This window comes from Mustela lutreola, chromosome X (assembly GCF_030435805.1).
Source record: "Mustela lutreola isolate mMusLut2 chromosome X, mMusLut2.pri, whole genome shotgun sequence".
Taxonomy (NCBI): domain Eukaryota; kingdom Metazoa; phylum Chordata; class Mammalia; order Carnivora; family Mustelidae; genus Mustela; species Mustela lutreola.
The window spans coordinates 117,027,951-117,051,832 of NC_081308.1; the positions used below are offsets into that span (position 1 = coordinate 117,027,951).

At 42.7% G+C, this 23,882-nt stretch overlaps 1 protein-coding gene across 1 annotated transcript in view; it reads left to right on the forward strand.

The window, feature by feature from the left end:
- The window catches only part of SAGE1 (sarcoma antigen 1), a 67,961-nt gene that overhangs the window by 7,931 nt on the left and 36,148 nt on the right, over positions 1 to 23,882 (forward strand). Inside the window, 3 exon segments of the mRNA XM_059156848.1 lie at positions 1,523 to 1,888; positions 2,225 to 2,318; positions 2,695 to 2,770. Coding sequence (XP_059012831.1) covers positions 1,523 to 1,888; positions 2,225 to 2,318; positions 2,695 to 2,770 — 536 coding nt within the window.

Consider the following 23,882-nt stretch of genomic DNA (forward strand, 5'->3'; position numbering starts at 1 on the left):
CATTGGCAAGTTTAGTTTTGTTTATATTTATTATTACAAATAATATTTGGATTTGTATTTAGCAAGTTAGTTTGTGCTTTTTCTTTGTATTTCTTTGTGCTTACTTTCTCCTTAACTTTGAATTTTGTTAAAGATTTTATTTATTTATTTATCAGAGAGAGAAGGATAGAGAGAGAAAGCACACAAGCAGCAGGAACAGCTGGTTTTCCCCATTGAGAATGATATTTGCCGTGGGTTTTTCATAGATGGCTTTGATGATATTGAGGTACATACTTCCCTCTTAGTACCACCTTTGCTGTACCCCAAAGGTTTTGAATAGTTGTGTTTTCATTTTCATTTGTTTCCATGAATTTTTAAAGTTTTTCTTTAATTTTCTGGCTGACCCATTCATTCTTTAGTAGGATGCTCTTTAGCCTCCATGTATTTGAATTCTTTCCAAATTTCTTCTTGTGATTGAGTTCCTGTTTCAAAGCATTGTGTTCCAAAAATAAGCAGGGAATGATCCCAATCTTTTGGTACCAGTATGTGATTTGTGTCCCAGTATGTGATTTATTCTGGAGAATGTTCCATGTGCACTTGAGAAGAATGTGTACTCTGTTGCTTTAGATGGATTGTTCTGAATATATCTGTGAAGTCCATCTGGTCCAGTGTGTCTTTCAAAGTCCTTGTTTCCTTGTTGATCTGCTTGGATGATCTGTCCATTGCGGTGAGTGGGATGTTACTGTTCCCTGTTATTATTGTATTATTATTGATGTGTTTCTTTGATTTTGTTATTAATTGGTTTATATAATTGGATGCTCCCATGTTAGGGGCATAAATACTTACAATTGTTAGATATTCTTTTTGGCTAGACCCTTTAATTATGATATAGTGTCCTTCCTCATGTCTTATTACAGTGTTTGGCTTAAAATCTAATTTGATAGAAGGATTGCCACCCCAGCTTTCTTTGATGTCCTCTGACTTCCCCATGAGGATGCAAGTTCCATAAGGGTAGGGACTGTTTCTGTCTGTCTGGTTCCCTGCTGATCTCCCAGCATTTGGCAAGGTTCCTGGCACAGAGAAGGCTGAGCATTTGAAGTAGAGGTGTTGGACTTGGAGTAAAAGGGAATTCACCTTTTTGAAACAGAAAAGACAAATGAGGAAGATCATATACTGACTGGGATTTTTGGTGATAGAGTGCCAAAATCAGACATCTTGACATCAAGTGAGATGTTCAGCTTTCCACCTTGTAAAGGGCATCAAGGAGGCATTAAATCATGAGTGCCTGGGCTCTGTGAATGTGTATTTATTAGTTGTGCTGTCCAACCACATTTTTGTATGAATTCATAGTGCCAAGAGAGAAAAGATGATTTATTGTATAATCTTTACAGAGCCCTATTTGTGGGATCTGACATTTCCACTTGGTACATACTCCTGCTTTATGAAATAAATAATTTTCTCAAAACTGCAGAGGACAGGGATGTCCCTGTGGGAGTGAAAAAATACACCTACCTCAGAGCTCAATCTCTTAACTGGTTTCCAGGTGCTACTGTCACTCACGATGTCCATGAAAAGAAGACAGAAAGTCATCCAACCCCACCTGATGGATTCTTGCCAAAAGCTGCTGCGCCAGAAGTTACGAACAGGGCAGGAGCTGGTATTCCACCCAACCAACTGGAATCTCCCACTGATGACTTCACTAAAGATGGCCTGATTCCCAAACCTGGCAGTAATTCACTTGGAGGAGGAACCAAAAACTGCAGAGGCTCTGCAGGTGACCCAAAAGGTCCAGCAATGTCTTCACCAGGAGCAGTGCCAAATACATTGCAAATAAGTCCTGCTGTGGCAAAGAAAATTAATGATGAGATAAAATATCAATTAATGAAGGAAGTTCAGAAGTTTGGGCGAAGCAAGTAGTGAAAGAATGGCTCTAATAAAACCATGGGAAGTCTGTCTCATTCCATGATTTAGAATATTCAACCCACCTCTTGAACTCATCCTTTGACCATATTGGGCTTTTATATAATTTAGGGTGATTTCTCTTGAATTGGTCTCAAAATTCCTAAGTACACTTTGCTTGGTTAGTGTTTACAATCGTTTCCTTAGTAAGCATTCAAAACACAAACACCATGTATCCCTCTAGCCCATGAGGAATGATTACTGACAGAGTGGATGCACTAAGGTGGAATTCTAGACCATCTTCATGTTTTTAAAAATGTTGAATTTTTAAAAAAATGATTTTCAGAGTATGAAAGGATTTTCACTTTGATTGAAGAAGTGCAAGGACCTCTTGCAGTCAAGAAACAATTTGTTGAATTCACCATCATGGAAGCTGCAAGGTAGGTATAAACAAAGAACTCTCCACTTTCTTTTTTTTTTTTTTTAAACTCTCCAATTTTTTCAAACAGTTGTGTTCAGTGCTGAACAGGGTCACAAAAAAGCCCCAGCACTCAATCATAGTTCATGCTCATTTCCCTAAGCATATTGGTGAATATTATCCTAGTCTAACCTATTCTTTCAAGCCCATAGAATATCCCTGTTCACTATAACTGGTGTGGGCATAGGCCCTCAATTGACACTCTTGACATTTTTCCAAGAAGACGCATTTTCCTATTCCCATGGAGACTGTAAGCTCTATTGTGTATCCACTACTATCTCTTACATATTAGAGATGTGTTAGATAGCCTCTGTACTTGTATTTGTCTTTACTTTCAGGTTTTAAAGAGGTGTCTTAATTCAGCAACTTGAGAAGGTATTAGAAAAAATAGAATCCTGCCCCCATCTCAAGAAAGTTAACCACCAGGAAAGAAAAAAAAATTGTGTTCTTGCAAAGACCAGTGAGAAACAAGGATGAACTTTCTATGCTGTATGATGGAATGAGATAATGCTGAAGCCCTCCTAAAACGTTGTAGTCAAGAAAATTGTAGTCAAGAAAAGGCTAAGAAAAAAGGCAGTGGAGATTTGAAATTTTATGGTTCTCTCTCAGTATAAGTTGGGCTGTAGCCCTAACAATTTTCCATGAAAGCAGTTTGTTGTTTGTTTTTTTCTTTGTTCTCTTACCTGAGGAGGGGGATGTTATTAACTTACCAAGCTCAATGATATTATAGTCCTGGGTTCTGTAGCAGGTCACATGGTTGTAGCTGGAATTTGTAACTGCTTCCTTTCACTGCCCACCTCTTATTCTTTTTGCCCTGAGTCAGAACCTCAGCTGGTCATGGTGCTTTGGCTGATAGAGTGACTCAAGACTTCATTGCTGAAGGGTCTGGGCCATTTGATGTCCTTCCTTAAATGGGTTGTTGCCATTTTCCACAAACTTGAAACACAAAATGAGAGAGTAGTAAGAAGCTCTCCAGACACATTGGGCGTACCCCCTCTTAGTTCCTTGTGTAGCAGGAACCCAGATACTCTTTGATTGCCAGCCAGTAGGGGACTCCCTTCTTTGCCTCTGGATTGAGACGGCTGAGGGGACCAAAATGTCTAGCTGGCAGTCCCAGTTCCCTCTCATTGGCATCACTGGTGTGTTCCTTGGTGAAATCATGTCTCCCTCTGGGATGAAGACCTTTGGTTTGGCTAAGCCTGATGTCATAAAGGTGGGAAGAATTTAGGGATAAACTATGACATGAGGCTCTTCCATTTTTCACCCCTGGATTTCAAGACCCATGAATCCTGACTGTAGGAGAAAAATCAAATTATGCTGGATGCTGATATACAATAGATACTGTTTCTGAGAAGTCATGATTTCTGGCATAATCTTCATCCCTGCCACTTTGGTGACTTTGCACTTGAGCTCACTGGGGATGATACAAATGCTGTAGAAAGAAGCTGATTGATACCTAGATAATGAATACCTTATTCATTAGATTATTAAACTTCTGCACCAGCAAGGTTATTTGCTGATCACCCATGCGACACACTTATCTTTTTTTTTTAATTTTTATTTTTTATAAACATATATTTTTATCCCCAGGGGTACAGGTCTGTGAATCGCCAGGTTTACACACTTCACAGCACTCACCCCAGCACATACCCTCCCCGATGTCCATAACCCGACCACCCTCTCCCAACCCCTCTCCCCCCAGCAACCCTCAGTTTGTTTTGTGAAACTGCGAGTCACTTATGGTTTGTCTCCCTCCCAATCCCATCTTGTTTCATTTATTCTTCTCCTACTCCCTTAACACCCCATGTTGCATTTGCACTTCCTCATATCAGGGAGATCATATGATAGTTGTCTTTCTCCGCTTGACTTATTTTGCTAAGCATGATACCCTCTAGTTCCATCCACGTCATCGCAAATGGCAAAATTTCATTGCTTTTGATGGCTGCATAGTATCCCATTGTGTATATATACCACATCTTCTTTATCCATTCATCTGTTGATGGACATCTAGGTTCTTTCCATAGTTTGGCTATTGTGGACATTGCTGCTATAAACATTTGGGTGCACGTGCCCCTTCAGATCACTACGTTTGTATCTTTAGGGTAAATACTCAGTAGTGCAATTGCTGGGTCATAGGGTAGTTCTATTTTCAACATTTTGATGAACCTCCATGCTGTTTTCCAGAGTGGCTGCACCAGCTTGCATTCCCACCAACAGTGTACGGGGGTTCCCCTTTCTCCACATCCTCGCCAGCATCTGTCTTTTCCTGACTTGTTAATTTTAGCCATTCTGACTGTGTGAGGTGATGTCTCATTGTGGTTTTGATTTGTATTTCCCTGATGCTGAGTGATATGGAGCACTTTTTCATGTGTCTGTTGGCAATCTGGCTGTCTTCTTTGCAGAAATGTCTGTTCATGTCCTCTGCCCATTTCTTGATTGGATTATTCATTCTTTGGGTGTTGAGTTTGCTAAGACCTTTATATATTTTGGACACCAGCCCTTTATCTGATATGTCGTTTGCAAATATCTTCTCCCATTCTGTCAGTTGTCTTTTGGTTTTGTTAACTGTTTCCTTTGCTGTGCAAAAGCTTTTGATCTTGATGAAATCCCAATAATTCACTTTTGCCCTTGCTTCCCTTGCCTTTGGCGATGTTCCTAGGAAGATGTTGCTGCGGCTGAGATCGAAGAGGTTGCTGCCTGTGTTCTCCTCAAGGATTTTGATGGATTCCTTTCTCACATTGAGGTTCTTCATCCATTTTGAGTCTATTTTCATGTGTGGTGCATGGAAATGGTTCAATTTCATTTTTCTGCATGTGGCTGTCCATATTTCCCAACACTATTTGTTGAAGAGGCTGTCTTTTTTACATTGGACATTCTTTCCTGCTTTGTCGAAGATGAGTTGACCATAGAGTTGAGGGTCTATTTCTGGGCTCTCTATTCTGTTCCATTGATCTATGTGTCTGTTTTTGTGCCAGTACCATGCTGTCTTGAGGATGACAGCTTTGTAATTGAGCTTGAAGTCTGGAATTGTGATGCCACCAACTTTGGCTTTCTTTTTCAATATTCCTTTGGCTATTTGAAGTCTTTTCTGGTTCCATGTAAATTTTAGGATTAATTGTTCCATTTCTTTGAAAAAAAAAAAGTATGGTATTTTGATAGGAATTGCATTAAATATGTAGATTGCTTTAGGTAGCATAGACATTTTCATAATATTTATTCTTCCAATCCAGGAGCATGGAACATTTTTCCATTTCTTTGTGTCTTCCTCAATTTCTTTCATGAGTACTTTATAGTTTTCTGAGTATAGATTCTGTGCCTCTTTGGTTAGGTTTATTCCTAGGTATCTTATAGTTTTGGGTGCAATTGTAAATGGGATTGACTCCTTAATTTCTCTTTCTTCTGTCTTGTTGTTGGTGTAGAGAAATGCAACTGATTTCTGTGCATTGATTTTATATCCTGACACTTTACTAAATTTCTGTACAAGTTCCAGCAGCTTTGGAGTGGAGTCTTTTGGGTTTTCCACATATAGTATCATATTATATGCAAACAGTGATAGTTTGACTTCTTCTTTGCTGATTTGGATGCCTTTAATTTCCTTTTTTTGTCTGATTGCTGAGGCTAGGGCTTCTAGTACTATGTTGAATAGCAGTGGTGATAATGGACATCCCTGCCATGTTCCTGACCCTAGCAGAAAAGCTTTCAGTTTTTCTCCATTGAGAATGATATTTGCAGTGGGTTTTTCACAGATGGCTTTGATGATATTGAGGTATGTGCCCTTTATCCCTACACTTTGAAGAGTTTTGATCAGGAAGGGATGCTGTACTTTGTCAAATGCTTTTTCAGCATCTATTGAGAGTATTATATGGTTCTTGTTCTTTCTTTTATTAATGTGTTGTATCAGATTGATTGATTTGTGGATGTTGAACCAACCTTGCAGCCCTGGAATAAATCCCACTTGGTCGTGGTGAATAATCCTTTAATGTACTGTTGAATCCTATTGGCTAGTATTCTGGTGAGAATTTTCACATCTGTGTTCATCAAGGATATTGGTCTGCAGTTCTCTTTTTTGATGGGATCCTTGTCTGGTTTTGGGATCAAGGTGATGCTGGCCTCATAAAATGAGTTTGGAAGTTTTCCTTCCATTTCTATTTTTTGGAACAGTTTCAGGAGAATAGAAATTAGTTCTTCTTTAAATGTTTGGTAAAATTCCCCCGGGAAGCCATCTGGCCCTGGGCTTTTGTTTGTTTGGAGATTTTTGATGACTGTTTCAATCTCCTTACTGGTTATGGGTCTGTTCAGGCTTTCTATTTCTTCCTGGTTCAGTTGTGGTAGTTTATATGTCTCTAGAAATGCATCCATTTCTTCCAGACTGTCAAATTTGTTGGCGTGGATTTGCTCATAGTATGTTCTTATAATTGTCTGTATTTCTTTAGTGTTAGTTGTGATCTCTCCTCTTTCATTCATGATTTTATTTATTTGGGTCCTTTCTCTTTTCTTTTTGATAAGTCTGGCCAGGGGGTTATCAATCTTATCAATTCTTTCAAAGAACCAGCTCCTAGTTTCATTGATTTGTTCTGTTGTTTTTTTGGTTTCTATTTCATTGATTTCTGCTCTGATCTTTATGATTTCTCTTCTCCTGCTGGGTTTAGGGTTTCTTTCTTATTCGTTATCCAGCTCCTTTAGGTGTGGGGTCACATTGTGTACCTGAGACCTTTCTTGTTTCTTGAGAAAGGCTTGTACCACTATATATTTTCCTCTCAGGACTGCCTTTGTTGTGTCCCACAGATTTTGAACCGTTGTGTTTTCATTATCATTTGTTTTCATGAATTTTTTCAATTCTACTTTAATTTCCTGTTTGACCCATTCATTCTTTAGAAGGATGCTGTTTAGTCTCCATGTATTTGGGTTCTTTCCAAATTTCCTCTTGTGATTGAGTTCTAGCTTCAGACCATTGTGGTCTGAAAATATGCAGGGAATGATCCCAATCTTTTGATACCAGTTGAGACCTGATTTAGGACTGAGGATGTGATCTATTCTGGAGAATGTTCCATGTGCACTAGAGAAGAATGTGTATTCTGTTGCTTTGGGATTAAATGTTCTGAATATATCTGGTCCAGTGTGTCATTTAAGGGCTTTATTTCCTTGTTGATCTTTTGCTTGGATGATCTGTCCATTTCAGTGGGAGGGAGTGTTAAAGTCCCCTACTATTATTGTATTATTGTTGATGTGTTTCTTTGATTTTGTTGTTAATTGGTTTATATAGTTGGTTGCTCCCACTTAGGGGCATAGATATTTAACATTGTTAGATCTTCTTGTTGGACAGATCCTTTGAGTATGATATAGTGTCCTTCCTCATTTCTTATTATAGTCTTTGGATTAAAATCTATTTGATCTGATGTAAGGATTGCTACCCCTGCTTTCTTCTGATGTCCATTAGCATGGTAAATTGTTTTCCACCCCCTCACTTTAAATCTGGAGGTGTCTTTGGGTCTAAAATGAGTTTCTTGTAGGCAACAAGGGTTTTGTTTTTTAAATCCATTCTGATACCCTGTGTCTTTTGATTGGGACATTTAGCCCATTAACATTCAGGGTAATGATTGAGAATATGAATTTATTGCCATTGTATTGCCTGTAAGGTGACTGTTACTGTATATTGTCTCTGTTTCTTTCTGATCTAGTACTTTTCGGCTCTCTCTTTGCTTAGAGGACCCTTTCAATATTTCCTGTAGAGCTGGTTTGGTGTTTGCAAATTCTTTCAGTTTTTGTTTGTCTTGGAAGCTTTTAATCTCTCCTTTTATTTTCAATGATAGCCTAGCTGGATATAGTATTCTTGGCTGCATGTTTCTCTCGTTTAGTGCTCTGAATATACCATGCCAGCTCTTTCTGGCCTGCCAGGTCTCTATGGATAATCTGCTGCCAATCTAATATTTTTACCATTGTATGTTACATACTTCTTTTCCCGGGCTGCTTTCAGGATTTTCTCTTTGTCACTAAGACTTGTAAATTTTACTATTGAATGACGGGGTGTGGACCTATTCTTGTTGATTTTGATGGGGTTCTCTGAACCTCCTGGATTTTGATGCTTTTTCCCTTTGCCATATTGGGGAAAGTCTCTCCAATAATTCTCTCCAATATACCTTCTGCTCCCCTTTCTCTTTTTTCCTCTTCTGGAATCCCAATTATTCTAATGTTGTTTCATCTTATGGTGTCACTTAACTCTCGAATTCTCCCCTCGTGGTCCAGTAGCTGTTTGTCCCTCTTTTGCTCAGCTTCTTTATTCTTTGTCATTTGGTCTTCTATATCACTAATTCTTCCTTCTGCCTCATTTATCCTAGCAGTGAGAGCCTCCATTTTTGATTGCACCTCATTAATAGCTTTTTTTATTTCAACTTGGTTAGATTTTAGTTCTTTTATTTCTCCAGAAAGGGCTTTTATATCTCCTGAGAGGGTTTCTCTAATATCTTGCATACCTTTTTCGAGCCTGGCTAGAACCTTGAGAATTGTCCTTCTGAACTCTATATCTGACATATTACTACTGTCTGTATTGATTAGGTCCCTAGCCTTCAGTACTGCCTCTTGTTCCTTTTTTTGTGGTGAATTTTTCCACCTTGTCATTTTGTCCATGTAAGAGTATATGAAGGAGCAAGTAAAATACTAAAAGGGTGGCAAAGACCCCAGGAAAATATGCTTTAGCCAAATCAGAAGAGATCCTAAATCGTGGTGGGGAGAAAGGGGATAAAAAGAGGTTCAGAGAAAAAAAAAGAAACAATTAAAAAAAGAAAACGAATAAAGAAAAAATATAAAAAAGAAAAAAATATATATAAGATAAACTAGTTTAAAAGTTAGAAAAGGGTAAAAGTTAAAAAAAATTAGCAGCAGAAGAAAAAATTTGAAAAAGAAGAAAAAAAATTTAAAAAATAAAAAATTAAATTAACTGCAAGACTAAGGAATCATGGGGAGAAAGCCATGAGTTCGTGCTTTGCTTTCTCCTCCTCTGGAATTCCGCCGCTCTCCTTGGTATTGAACCTGTGCTCCTTGGTAGGTGAACTTGGTCTCGGCTGGATTTCTTGTTGATCTTCTGGGGGAGGGGCCTGGTGTAGTGATTCTCAAGTGTCTTTGCCCCAGGCGGAATTGCCCACACTTACCAGGGGCCGGGCTGAGTAATCCGCTCAGGTTTGCTTTCAGGAGCTTTTATTCCCTGAGCGCTTTCCGTAGAGTTCCGGAGGACGGGAGTGAAAATGGCGGCCTCCTGGTCTCCGGCCCGGAGAAGCCGAGAGCCCGGGGCCCCACTTCTCAGTGCGCCCTCAGAGAACAGCGCCCAATTACTCCCGTCTGCCTGACCTCCGGCCACGCTCCGAGCTCACCGAGCCTGTGACCGGTTCAAGGTAACTCCGAGCTGCAAGCTCACTCCTCAGCTCTGTCTCTGTAGCCAGCTTTCCTGTTCCAATACCCGCAAGCTCCGCGACACTCAGACACCCCCGATCCTTCTGTGACCCTGCGGGACCTGAGGCCACGCTGACCCCGCGTGGGCTTCGTCCGGATTTAGCCTCTGGAGCGATGTCCCTCAGTGGAACAGACTTTTAAAAGTCCTGATTTTGTGCACCGTTGCTCCGCCGCTTGCCGGGAGCCGGCCCCTCCCCCCGGGGTCTATCTTCCCGTGGCTTTGGATTCACGTCTCCGCTAGTCCTACCTTTCAGAAAGTGGTTGATTTTCTGTTTCTAGAATTGCTGTTCTTCTCTTCGATCTCCCGTTGGATTTGTGGGTGTTTGCAATCTTTAGATAAGCTATCTAGCTGATCTACTACTACCTAAAGTAGTCTCAGCCTGCTACTTCTCCGCCATCTTGACTCCTCCCCTTTGACACACTTATCTTCATATGTCTGGATGGATGGGTGTATCCACATACCTCCTTCTCAGTCCTCCTTGTCACAAATTATCAGTCACATACCATCAAAGTCCCTGACCATTCAGCCAATGACTTGAACACAGCTTGTACAGGACCATACACTTGTACTTCTGCTCAAATCTACCCTCTGGCTTACCCTTCACCGGTCTCCTTCAGGGAAGTCCCAGGTGAGACTGTAGTATGGATGTTGTCCACATTTGGCCTGTGTGGTAGGCAAGTGTTATGACTAAATGTTTGTGTCTTTCCCCTAATTCATATGTTGAAGTCCTAACCCACAATGTGAGGGTATTTGGAAGTGAGCCTTTGGGAAGTAATTAGGTTTAGATGAGGTCATGGGGGTGGAGCCCTCATGATGATATTAGTGTCCTTATAAGAAGAAACCAGAGAGCTTGGTCTCTTCCTTCACGATGTGAGGACACAGCAAGATGGCACCTATCTTAGTCTATTAGGGCAGCTATAACAAAACATCATAGACTGGGTAACTTGAAAGCAACAGAAATGTATTTTTCACCATTCTGGAGGCTGGGAAGTCCATGATCAGGCACAGGCAGATTCAGTATGTGGTTAGAACTTGCTTCTTGGTTCACAAACAGCTGTCTTTTCACTGTGTCCTCACAAGGCTGAAGGAATGAGGGAATACTCTAGAGCCTCTTTTATTTTTTTTTAAGATTTATTTATTTGAGAGAGAGAAAGGGAGAGAGAGATCCATGAGTGGGGGCAGAGGGAGAGAGAGAATCTCAAGCAGACTCCCTGTTGAGAGTGGAGCCCCAGGCAGGGTTTGATCACAGGCTCTGAAATCGTGACCTGAGCTGAAATTAAGAGTTGGATGCCCAACCAACTGAGCCACCCAGGCACCTCTGGAATCTCTTTTAGAAGGGCAAAAATCCTGTTCATGTATATCTGCTGAAGACCCCATTTCAAAGTACATGATGTTGATGTAGAGAGGAGTAGCCACCCCTTTCATCTACTGACTCCCTGCCTGACTCCAAGCATCAACAAGGGACAGTCCCTCCCAGCCACTGAGCCCAGAAAGATAGGCACCTACCTCAAAGTACCATCACATTGGGGGATTAAGATTTCAACATATGAATTTGGGGTGGGGGACATAAACATTCAGACCATGGCAGTAGCAGCTGTCTGCAAGCCAGTAAAAGAGCCCTCACCTGAAAGTGAACCTGCCACAACCTTGATCTTGGACTTCCCAGCCTCCAGAACAGTGAGAAATTGATTTCTGTGGTTGAAGCCTCCCAGTCTACTATATTTTGTTAAAGCAGCATGAGCAGACTAACACAGCAAGATTTTAATCATGCCCTCCCATTTTCCCATCTCTTCTATCAAACACAGAAATACCATGTGTGAGTACCATTCTGGTGGGATTTTGCTGATGTAATTAAGATCCCAAGTCAGTTGACCCTGAGATATAGAGAGAATATGGATGGGCCTGACCCACTCAGGGGATCCTTTCAAAGTTTTCCCCATCAAGGAATGGAGGAGGAGGTCAGAGAGACTCAAAGCACAAAAAGCATGTGGCACACAATGACCAAGGTGAGGATAAAGAAGCACTCCTAAGAAGGCATGAAGATGGCTGTAGGACTGTATAGCACCTCTTGCCTGACAGCTGCAAGGAAATGGGGACCTTGTTCCTGTTGGCTGACAGCTTCAAGGAACTGTGGACCTCGTTCTCCACCCTTCAGAAGGTAGACTTGTCAACACCCTCAGTGAGTTGAAGTGGATGATTCCAGAGCTTCTAGATAAGCACCAAATGAGTTAAGGCTTTCACTTGAGTTTGTGAGTCATCCAGCAGAGATGCTAGATGAGCCTTCTGGGTCTTTCCACGTCCAGAACTGTGAGGCCATGATGTGTGGTGTTCTAAGATGTTCTGCTTGTGATGATTTCTTGTGTAGCAATATAAAATCAATATAGTGTTGCTGCCTACAGTGAAGGAATACCAATAATCTAGGCGAGAGGTGTTTAGTTTTGTTCTCCAGCCACCTGTTCATAGAAGACTCCTCTGGATGTCATAGGTGTAGGAGCAGAGGACTTTTTCATGTCCTAGGGCCCACTCAAAACTAGTGGGTTTTCAGGTTACTTGACAAAGGGTTCCTAATACACAATAATGAGGAATACATTAGCACTAGAACCAACAAGTCTCATTTCTTCTTCCAGCCCATTATAATGGTAGGAAAGAGTAGCTGTCACACATTGTTGCTCACCATTGGACATGCTCCACACCACTCATTTCACATCTCTTCTCCAATTTCAACTTTTTTACATTGTGCTGATATTAATTGACAGTCGCTCTGCTTGTGTAGTATTGTTATCTCCAAGCTGGAATGGAAGAACCATGAGAAGAGTGTCCAGTTCACTGTTCTTTCACACCTAGATAAGCAGCTGCCACTTAGATGGTTTAGAGCAAATACCGAATGAATTACTTTTGACCCTCACAACCAGTCTGGGAGGTTGATGCTGTCAGGGGCCTCGGTTTGTAGGAGGGGATGTGGAAACAGAAAGGTTCAGCATATAACCCCAGGTCATGAGCAATATATGCTCATGGGTGGACCTGGAGCAGCCATGCAGAACCAGGGCTGGCTTGAAGCCAAGCTCTTCCCACTGCTCCAGGGCTGCCCCCAGACTTCACAGCCTCCAGCTACTCCTGACCCACAGTCTGCCATTGGTCCTTATTTGTCATCTGACCCTGGCTCTGGAACATTCTCTGCTCACTCTCCCTCCCTGACAGGAGCTCCCAGAAGAGGGGAGTCTTGCTTTCACCTGCCTCAAGCTCTCCCTTAGCTCTTCAGCCCTGAGGGCTTTCAGGAAGAGCTACCCTGTCAGACAGGGCTAAACTTCGGTCCCTCAGCAAATCCCTGGCCCAAGGGGGAGTCTGCAGTCTGTGTGCTCCCAAAATGAGATGACTGGCCCCCAATGAATGGCCCACGCAGTACTTTTCTCTGGCCCAGAGCCTGTAGCCTCTCTGAGGTATTGGGCCATGCTTGTCTCCTATAGGCAGCACCAAGCCTGAGCAGAACCTTTCCCAAGCACCTCAAACATGCCAGGGTAGACTTTGGTTCCTTACCATCCTCCTCACCACAACCCCACAGCCACCTAATGAGGCAGAGGTCACAATTTCCACTTAACACCTAAAGACACTGACCACACAAAGAGCCAGTCCTTTCTCCAGGTCTAAGAGCTGGCTGGGAGCTGACGCCAGAGTGATTCCCAGTGTCCCTCAGGCCATAGCGTGTGCTCTTGAGAACTGTAGAGCACCATGCCCCTGCTTCAAAAAGGGGAACCTATAGTCATTACTATATTTAGATCTATAGACTAACAAGTGTCAGGACTTTGCCTTCCCAAGTGAAAAAGTTGTGAGCCTTAAAAACAAAACTGTCAGTCATTTTGCCAGCAAAATTTATTTGGGAAAAGCAGAGACTTACAATCTAGGACAAGCAAATTACAGCAAAACCATAAGCAGGTCCCAGAGAACAAAGGAGAGGAAGCTCTTGTATAGATGAGAGGGGGCAGTTGTAAACAAGAGTCCACTGGAAGAAACTGGGATTTGGAAGTACAGCAGCTTCTCATTGGTTGGGCTATGACTGTCCTTCACTGGTTGGGCTCTTGCTGGATGGAGCAGGAAAATCTTTCTTCCTCCTGCTGAGACAGTAAAGCAGTAGTTGAGTTAGTATGGACTTGCAAATTTCCTGTCTTCCTGTTGGATTCCCAATTGGCTACAGATAGTAGGGTGTGAGAGCTCCCCATTCTCGCCTCTTGACCCTGGTTTAGTGAAGTTTCCCTTTATTAATTTTCATAAAGTGCATGACAAGACCTCCTTTGATCTCCAAGTATAGCAGGAGACTTCCTGGGTTCAAGAGACCAGGACAGAAGGTTGAGTGCCTCTAGGCAGTTTCTGCAACATGGAGTGGATCAAGGAAGAAAGGATGGCTTTAATTCTGAAAGCCTGCACCTGGACCAACAAATTCTTCCCTCAAGGGGACTGATGTGAACTGAAAACAAGTTCACATTAACAGTGGAGAGCCTGTTGAAAGCTAAAGCCCACATCCCCTTAGGGAGGGTGTTCCTGCCCCACAAGAGCATGTCAACCTGTGGCTAGCTCTCTGCACATTTAGAGTGTCTCCCATTTAGAGTGTCTCTGGGTTCCCCAGAGTCCGTCTCCATGTAGTGATCACACAGCATTAGGGACCCCAGCGATCACTCCTCATCACCCTCAGCACGAACCCACAGATTTCTGGGTGCCACTGAGTCCAGCAACACACTTGGAATGTGCAACCTCTTCTACTCCTTCTTACCATCTGTGGAGTAGAGATGATTCGGCTCTTCTGTTGTGAGGAAGTGATAAAGCCAACTCTTACTGATTAGGGACAGAGAAGCAGCAGGGTCTCTGGAGGCCGAGAATGTTTTTAGGAGCCTTGATGAGGGGGGTGTGATTAACCCTGGATGCTCATCTTCCCACCCTGCTTCCATGACAACTTACCCTGATGGTTCAGGAAAGAGCTTGCACATAATGAGTAGGTCATCTCTGAAGATCAAAAATCAGGGTCCCACATGATTGTGCCCCTGGATGTGCAGCAGGCCTCCACTTACAGCTGGTCGCCTGCTTTAAGTCGACTTTCCATGATGTCATTATCCAATTCGTGTAATCATTAAAAGTGATGGTCAGGGAACATAAAAGGGGAATAGAGTTATCCCCTTCTATCAAAAGTGCCTTTTGTGGGGAGCTGTGGGCTCCACAGACCTGTGTTTAAACTGTTTTAACCATGATCTTGAACCATTTGGCCATGAAGGACTGGCAAATGCAATCATGGAAGGGCCAGTTGAAAAGATTCATGCCTGTGTCCAAGCACACTTTGGGCCCCCACCTCCCCCCCGTCCCTGCACTACAGCCACCCTGGCCTGTAGCTTCTCAGCATGTGGCAGCCTGCGCCCATTGGGGGTCTTTGCAGTGGACTTCCCACTGCCTCAATCTCCCTTCCAATGTCTTGTCATCCTTCCTCTCTCTCCTTAAATGTCACCTCCTCAGAGAGGCACTGTGTCGTCCCATCTAAAGTAAAACCCTCAGTTGTATATACCACATCTTCTCTATCCATTTGTCAAAAAAAAGTCAGATAACACGATTTCCCCCATATGTTCAATTTAAGACACAAAACAAATGAACAAAGAAAAAAAGAGACAAACCAAGAGCAGACACTTAAGAATAGAGAACAACCTGGTGGGTACCAAAAGGAGGGGGGTAGGTGAAATAGGTGAAGGGGATTAAGAGTCCACTTATCATGATGAGCAGTGAGTAATGTACAGAATCAAAGAATCACTATATAAACCTAGAACTCATTTATCACTATTTTAATTATATTGGAATTAAGGAAGTAAAAATATATTTTTGAAAGTCCTTGAAAAGATATTGTAAAATTGAAAGATTTGTGTACCCTAACTCACAATACTATTTTCGATTTGAATATTTTTGTACCCAAATAGAATTTGTTATAATTTGGCTTTCTGGCTTTCATGGTAGCCTCATCAATCATATTTTCAACCTATACTTCTTGTCCAATGTCCTTTTTGATGAGAAAATTGCCATGTGTGCCAACCTCTCCTGCCAACTGATGATCTCTAATGATTTTTATTTAACTTCAGCTTGCTGGAAGTTCTTTTGCAGGATGCTGCTGTGATTGGTGTTCAGTACAAATTTCAAGGCTAGTTCTACATTTTGACAAGAGTAGACAAAGGAAAATTCATAAGTCAGATTTCTAAGATCCAAACACAATTCTGATGTGTTACAAAGTCCAGATACTGTCCCTGCTTTAAACTAATTGCTATCAATGAAATTTCTACAGAACTTACATTGTCATCACATTTATGAATCATAGCAGTTACTTCTTTTTGTAAATCAGATGTAGTCATACAGAGTGTTTTTCTGTTAAAAATTCCAAGCCTTGAGAACACTTCATTTAATTTGAAATATCTCCATTTGAATGTGAAATTAGTACATTTGTAACTTCCTAATTTCTACTTGATATGCACCCCCCCTATCATGTGGTGATTTGTGCATTTCTAAGTTCTATACTTATCTTCCCTTCACTGAGTACTCAGGAAATATATTCCCATCTTTGCTATGGCTACATAAGCATCAAACACACTTTCAAAGTTACTTTCATTCATGAAATCAAGGGAATAGACCTTTTCTTTTTAAAAGGAAATGGCTTTATGTACAGCCATAGTTTATGGTTGTAGAGCTTTATTAACCTTCTCAATTTTTTTCATAATATGATCCTGCTTATACAAGTTATGTAAGAAATCATAGTCCATTTGATGATATGCTTTTGCTTTGGTATAATGTCTTTATGTCATCTGATATCATACCTTTTAGAACTTTGTACAAGTCTCAGGGCACCTGAGCAGCTCAGTCAGTTGAGTGTCTGACTCCTGATTTTGGTTCAGGTTATGATCTCAGGGTCATGAGATGCAGCCCTGCAATGGGCTCTGGACTCAGTAGAGAGTCTGCTTCAGATTCTCTCTCTCTCTCTCTCTCTCTCTCTCTCTGCACCTCCCCATGCCCTGCTAGCATGCATGCATTCTCTCTCTCAAATAAATAAATAAAAATTACAAAACTTTTGTGGAAGTCCCTAATGTGTGTGCAATAGTATCTTGATTGCCTTTGGTCTGATGTCTTATCATGTCTCCATTTTTACTCAAATACACTTTATCTTGACAGAAAGAATATTACTCAGCCAGTTGTTTTCATCAAAAATTGAGCCCATCAAGATACAGACTTGACACAATCATTTCAGTGGGCATAATGGCCTCTATGCACACTTGTACATGCCTGTCATAATACTTGGTTCCTTATCATGTCTCTGTCCTGTGCATTTTAATGCCATTGTCATCATCTTACAGTGTATGAAAATTTTTATCCCCTAGGCTGTGGTCAGCTTTTTTTTTTTAAGAAAAATTTATTTATTTATTTGAGAGAGAGAGAGAGAGAGCACACAAACAGGAGGAGCAGCAGAGGGAGAGGGAGAAGCAGACTCCTCTCCGAGCAGGGAATCTGCTTTTGGGGCTCCATCCCAGGAGCTGGGAATCATGACCCGAGATGAAGGGAGATGCCCAAAAGATTGAGCCACTCAGGCCCCCTGTGATCAGCTCCTCTTCATTTCAACCAAGTCAACAAAACTATTTACTGTTGTGACATTATTCTTAGTGTGAACATACATAATAATCAGAAATTTTGGTTGGGATGAATAAAATCTGGTGTACAATCAAGAGGCAAGAACATACACATTTTGCTTCTTTTATTCTCAATAACATGCCACATTTAAAATGTTTTCCTAGAAGTGTGAAATATTTGTTTATAATTTTATAAGAGAAAGATGATACAGAAGTTTTTTTTATTAAATTTTTAAATAAATAATGTATTATTAGCCCCAGGGGTACAGGTCTGTGAATCACCAGGTTTACACACTTCAAAGCATCACCATAGCACATACCATCCCCAATTCCATAACCCCACCACCCTCTCCCGAACCCCCAACCCTAAGCAACCCTCAGTTTGTTTTGTGAGATAAGAGTCTCTTATGGTTTGTCTCCCTCCTGATCCCATCTTGTTTCATTTATTCTTTTCCTACCCCCCAATCCTCCATGTTGCATCACCACCAGAAGGGTTTTTTATAGTCAGCTAATTTAGCAGTTATATCAACAGTATACAATAGAAATATAGTGTCAATGTTATAATGACCTATGAGTTCAAATCAATTGTAATATTCTAAAGCATTTGGACTTTTAGTCATTTCCTGGGATCTTTTAGGAGAATCAATTATTTTGTGCACAACGCATCAACTTCTGATTTCATTCCACAATACTCAACTGCTTTCTTTGTCTTCTACCCTGATCACCTTCTGCCAATCGTCCTGTATCCTGTATGAAACTGAACATTTGCAAGAAAGCACAGGTTTGAATGGAGACAATGTGGCCAGTGCCCATGCCACCTCTAAGATGTCCCAGGAGGGGGACCTGATGGCAGGCTCTGAGAGGTGAGAGTGGCCTGCAGCTCATGGTCTTCTAGAAAACAAAGATGATACTCTCACGTGGCAGGAAACTGGGTTGTGCCACAATCCTGACCGAGTGTGGAGGCCAGTGTCCCCGCAGGCCTTCCACAGTATGACTTGGCTTGACCACAGTCATGATGTCAGCTTTTTAAGCCCTGAAGCAGAGACCCCAGTCAAGATGATCCTGAATTCTGAGCTACAGAATAATGAGAGAAGAAGGAAGAAATGGGTTTCACCCACCATATTTGGGAGAACTTTTGAAGCCACTGAATTTGGGTAATTTGTTACACAAAATTAAAAACCAGTACACTCTCTGAATCTGCACCCTTGTCCTCATGTGCATTTCACAGAACCAGTTGTCTAGAGAAGCAACTCAGGAGGCTTGGTTTACAGGTAGTTTTCATAATATGCAGGCACTGCCTATACTAGTTTCCTTCCAGAACAAAAAGGAAAGCAATATAAATGATTTACAGTCAGATGAAGTGGAGTTAAACCTCATTTAAGATGTAACCTATATGAGGAGGCATGTCTGGGTTGGTGGAGGCAGGGCCTGTGAAAATCCACTCCAGCATACAGGCATACAGCAAATCCTGTATAATTAACTGGTTTCAGAACCATGAAAATTAACCCAAGCCCAGCAAAAACCGGAAGAGTGTCCCATCAAGAAAGATGACTCCATCCCAGTAGGGAGAGTGAGCTTTGGGTTGTTGTCGCCAGCACTGTTCCTACTGCCCCCTCCTCAGATCTGTGCTGGCCTTGAAACCAATGACCTCACGTCCACAGTACTCGGAACACCAGTGACCTGTCAGCCACTGGAGGGGACTAAACTGATTCCCAGACAATTGTCATTATTTGATGTGCCTGGTGACTTCCTGAAAAGGACTGCTCCTGGGCTCTTTCATCTTGGAACAGTCTGAGAGCTTGCTCTGTAGGCACAGCCCTGTTCACTATCTTAAGGTGCCAGGCAGAACACCTGTAAGGAGTGTTGAATAGAAGGGACGACAGTGAGCATCTTGTCTTTCTTTCATTTTATGAGCAAGAAATATTTCATATATTTCTCCCCAGGAATAATGGGCAAAGCAGATTTGTATAAGAAAATTTTATGAAATGTTTTTAATTTTTCCTCAGGTTTATGATCACCAAGTATTCCTCCTCTTTCTCTGTTAAAACAAGGAGCAGTTTTTGATTTATTCAATCTCAGCTTCGAACAGAAACTTTTCGCCTGATACATAAAAAAAAATTCTGGTTCCTGGAAATGTTTTTTCCTGTGGCCTGTGTGACCGAGTTCTGCCTCCAGGGGGCGCCTGAGACGTGGCCGGGACCACTTGATTCTCTATTCTGCGCAGCAGGCACAGCAGGCTCCTGGGGGCGCATGAGGCTTTTCCAGGAAGGAGAACCGCACCTCACACAGCTTCTTGGGAGTCACGCTGCTGCAGGCTGCAGGGCAGTGTGGCCAACAGCACCCCAAGTCCTGTAGATGCCCTTACACCTCCCTGGGGCAGTAATAATAGATCAGTCTACTGGCCAGGTAGCTCTCTGTGCACACCACTTCCAGACCCCCTAGGGGGCGTATTTCCAGCAACTCCCAGGGGGCACATTTCTAGAAAGTTCCATGTGAGAGGCACCACAACTTTACTGCCATCGTGTGAGGTGCTTCCAGGATCCTGGAACAAGGTCAGGATTTTAACCCTGGGAGAGGGGATTCTTTCCCCTGGTGCTCTCCCTGGGCCCTGAAAGTGCCTCTCCCTTGGCTGTGGTGTCTTCCTGAGGGGGATCTACCTCAGCTCTGTGGAGTGACGTGGGTGGGTTCTGACCTCAGCACCGGGGAGGCATTTTCTGGGCAGCTTGTCTCAGCCATGTTGGAGAAGAGGCAGTCCTTGGTGGTGTCTTGAGTTCTGTGAGGGACTCTGCTTACGTAATTCTGTCAGCACTGGCGAGGGGACATGTCTTTGGGTGATCCCCTCAGTCCTACGTGAGGGACGGGGGGAGTGGTTCCTGGCTCTCGGTTCAAGCTCTGTGAGGGGATGTTTCCTGGGCTGCACCAGCTCAGCCCTCGGATTCCTGTCCCTGAGGGCTTCTACCTCAGCCTGCGAGACAGTCGCCTTGGGGTGGAGCTCAGCCCGAGGGGGCATTTTCCCGGGGTGCTCTGTCTCAGCCATGGTGGGGCTGGGCTTCCGTGGTGCTCTGCTGGTCCCTGGTGAGGACTCGTAGTCCTGGGGAGACTTGCGTGGGGGCTCTGTCCCCTCCTATGGGGGTGCCGTTCCTCCGATGGGTTAAGACGATGGGGAAGCTGTCCCCGGGGGGCTCCGTCTGAGCCGGGCGTGGCCGGGAGAGAACTTCACCTTGGATGCTCGCTCGGCACTGGGGGTTTGGGCTCTTTCTTGGCGCTCCCGCTGCCGTCTGGGGAGCCGAGGCTCTTCCTCGGAAGGTCCATCTCCGCCCAGAAGCGGGCTTCTCCTTGAGTGCTCCCTCCCAGCCCTGGGTGGAGGGTTCCTTGGGCACTTGGTCCCCCTTATGGAGGTGGGCGGCTCTTCCTCGGCCGCCCTGTCTCAGCCGTTGCCCGGGGGGGGGGGCATTCTGGGGGCTCTGCTCAGGGGGTGCACTCTCCCTCGTGTGGTCTGTCTCACTCAGCCTTTGGGGTGAATTCTTACTCGGGGGCTCTCGGGCACTTGGGGTGGTTTGCTCTTGCTTGGATGCTCTGTCTCAGCCCGGGGTGGGGTAGTTTCCCTGGGTTTCTGTATCTCAGTCTCTCAGGGGTTCTATCTAACCTTCTATGGGTGACCGTGGTCATCAAAGTGGGAATCTGGGGCGGACAGTACATAAGAGTTGGCTGCTTTCCATATGCAGAAACACTTGCTATAGGGCGTCTTCAATCTCAGTGCCCTGGTGGGTGTGTGGGGGCCTCTCATTCTGTGTACATGTGCATTTTGTACTGGTTAATGTGCTTTACTGGCCATTTATGTATGTCTTTTGAAGAGACATTCCAGGACTTGCATCCACCTCTTACTGAGATATCTGTAGTTTTAAAATTGATTTGCTGTTCAACATATATTTATATTTATACATATAACTTAAAATAAAATTTTCTGTGTCTCTGCTGATCTGTTTTGTTTTGTCACTCTCTTTTTTGAGAGGGAGAGAGAAGGCATGCACACGAGCAGCAGGGAGTGACAGAGGGAGAGGGAGAGAGAAAATCGTAAGCATGTTCCCCACCCAGCAGAGAGCCCAACTTGGAAGCCCAGGTTGGGGCTCAATCTCACCACCTTGATATCATGACCTTATCCAAAGTCAAGTGTCAGATGCTTAAGTGCCCTAAGTCATTGCCTTCTTAGTATATTTTTGATGCACCGAAATTCTCAGTATAGTTAAGTCCAATTAGTCAATTTATTCATCATGGTCAGTGCTTTCATTCTTTTCAAAAGCTTTACCTTTTAAAACCATGAAGGTAATATCCTACATGTCCTTCTAGCTCTCCTATTCATGGGAGATCAGTGTTATATGGACAAGAAGGGATCAGAGCAGAGGTGCCATTCCCCACAGGGAACAGGTGGACTTACTGAATGGACCACAAATGTTTGCCTGCCCCATTGTCAATGATCTAGCACCTGCTGTTTCCCGAATTATGTCTAGACTCCCTGTCCTGTCTCACTGGTTTATCCGCTCACCCTTGCTCCAACCCCACGGCATTGTCATGGCTCCTATGTCTGCTCTCTTGCCATGTGCATCTTTCAACCTGGTGCTTTTGCCTAAATAGGGTCTCAGCTCTTTGGGGCCCTTTGATATCCATATACTCTTTAATATCAGCTCATGAATTATCCCCAATATTAACAGGGAGATTTAAAAATTTTAAATAAAAAATATTTACATTTAAACATGATGCAATAATTATTCTGGCCAGAAATGGCAATAATGACAATAACGAGTCTTCCCATCCACACGGTATGTATTTCTCCCCATTTACTGAGGCTTTTGATTTCTTTCCATCAGGTTTATGTTTCATGGGTAGTGCTTCAGCACACCCATGGTTAGCTTTATTCTATGGGTTTTGATTTTTTTTTTTAATTTCTTGTCAGCCTAACAGTATTCATTGTTTTTGCACCACACCCAGTGCTCCATGCAATACATGCCCTCCCTAATACCCACCACCTGGTTCCCTCAACCACCCACCCCCCGCCCCTTCAAAACCCTCAGATTGTTTTTCAGAGACCATAGTCTATCATGGTTCACCTCCCCTTCCAATTTCCCTCAACTCCCTTCTCTCCATCTCCCCTTGTCCTCCATGTTATTTGCTATGCTCCACAAATAAGTGAAACCATATGATAATTGACTTTCTCTGCTTGACTTATTTCACTCAGAATAATCTCTTCCAGTCCTGTCCATGTTGCTACAAAAGTTGGGTACTCATCCTTTCTGATGGAGGCATAATACTCCATAGTGTACTTGGACCACATCTTCCTTATCCATTCGTCCGTTGAAGGGCATCTTGGTTCTTTCCACAGTTTGGCGACCGTGGCCATTGCTACTATAAACATTGGGGTACAGATGGCCTTTCTTTTCATTACATCCGTATCTTTGGGGTAAATCCCCATTAGTGCAATTGCAGGGCCATAGGGAAGCTCTATTTTTAATTTCTTGAGGAATCTCACACTGTTCTCTGGGTTACAAGAGGGGTTCAACATTCACAAATCAATAAATGTGATAGGATAAATCAATAAGGAAGAGAGAAGAACCACATGGTCCTCTCAATTGATACAGAAAAAGCATTTGACAAAATCCAGCATCCGTTCCTGATTAAAACACTTCAAAGGATAGGGATAGAGGGAACATTCCTGAACTTCATCAAATCTATCTATGAAAGACCCACAGCAAATATCATCCTCAATGGGAAAAAGCTTGCAGCCTTACCGTTGAGATCAGGAACACGACAAGGATGCCCACTCTCACCATTCTTGTTCAACATAGTATTAGAAGTCCTAGCAACAGCAATCAGACAACAAAGAGAAATTAAAGGTATCCAAATTGGCAATGAAGAAGTCAAACTCTCTATCTTTGCAAATGACATGATTCTTTATATGGAAAATCCAAAAGACTCCACCCCCAAACTACTAGAACTCATACAGCAATTCAGTAACGTGGCAGGATACAAAGTCAATGTACAGAAATCAGTGGCTTTCTTATACACTAACAATGAAAATACAGAAAGGGAAATTAGACAATCGATTCCATTTACTATAGCACCAAGAACCAGATTCCCAGATACCTGGGAATAAACCTAACCAAAGAGGTGAAGGATCTGTACTAAAGGAACTACAGAACACTCATGAAAGAAATTGAAGAAGACACAAAAAGATGGAAAAACATTCCATGCCCTTGGGTAAGAAGAATAAACATTGTTAAAATGTCTATGCTGCCTAGAGCAATCTATATCTTTAATGCCATTCCAATCAAATTCCACCAGTATTTTTCAAAGAGCTGGGGCAATAATCCAAAAATTTGTATGGAATCAGAAAAGACCCTGAATTGCTAAGGAAATGTTGAAAAACAAAAACTAAACTGGCAGTATAACGTTA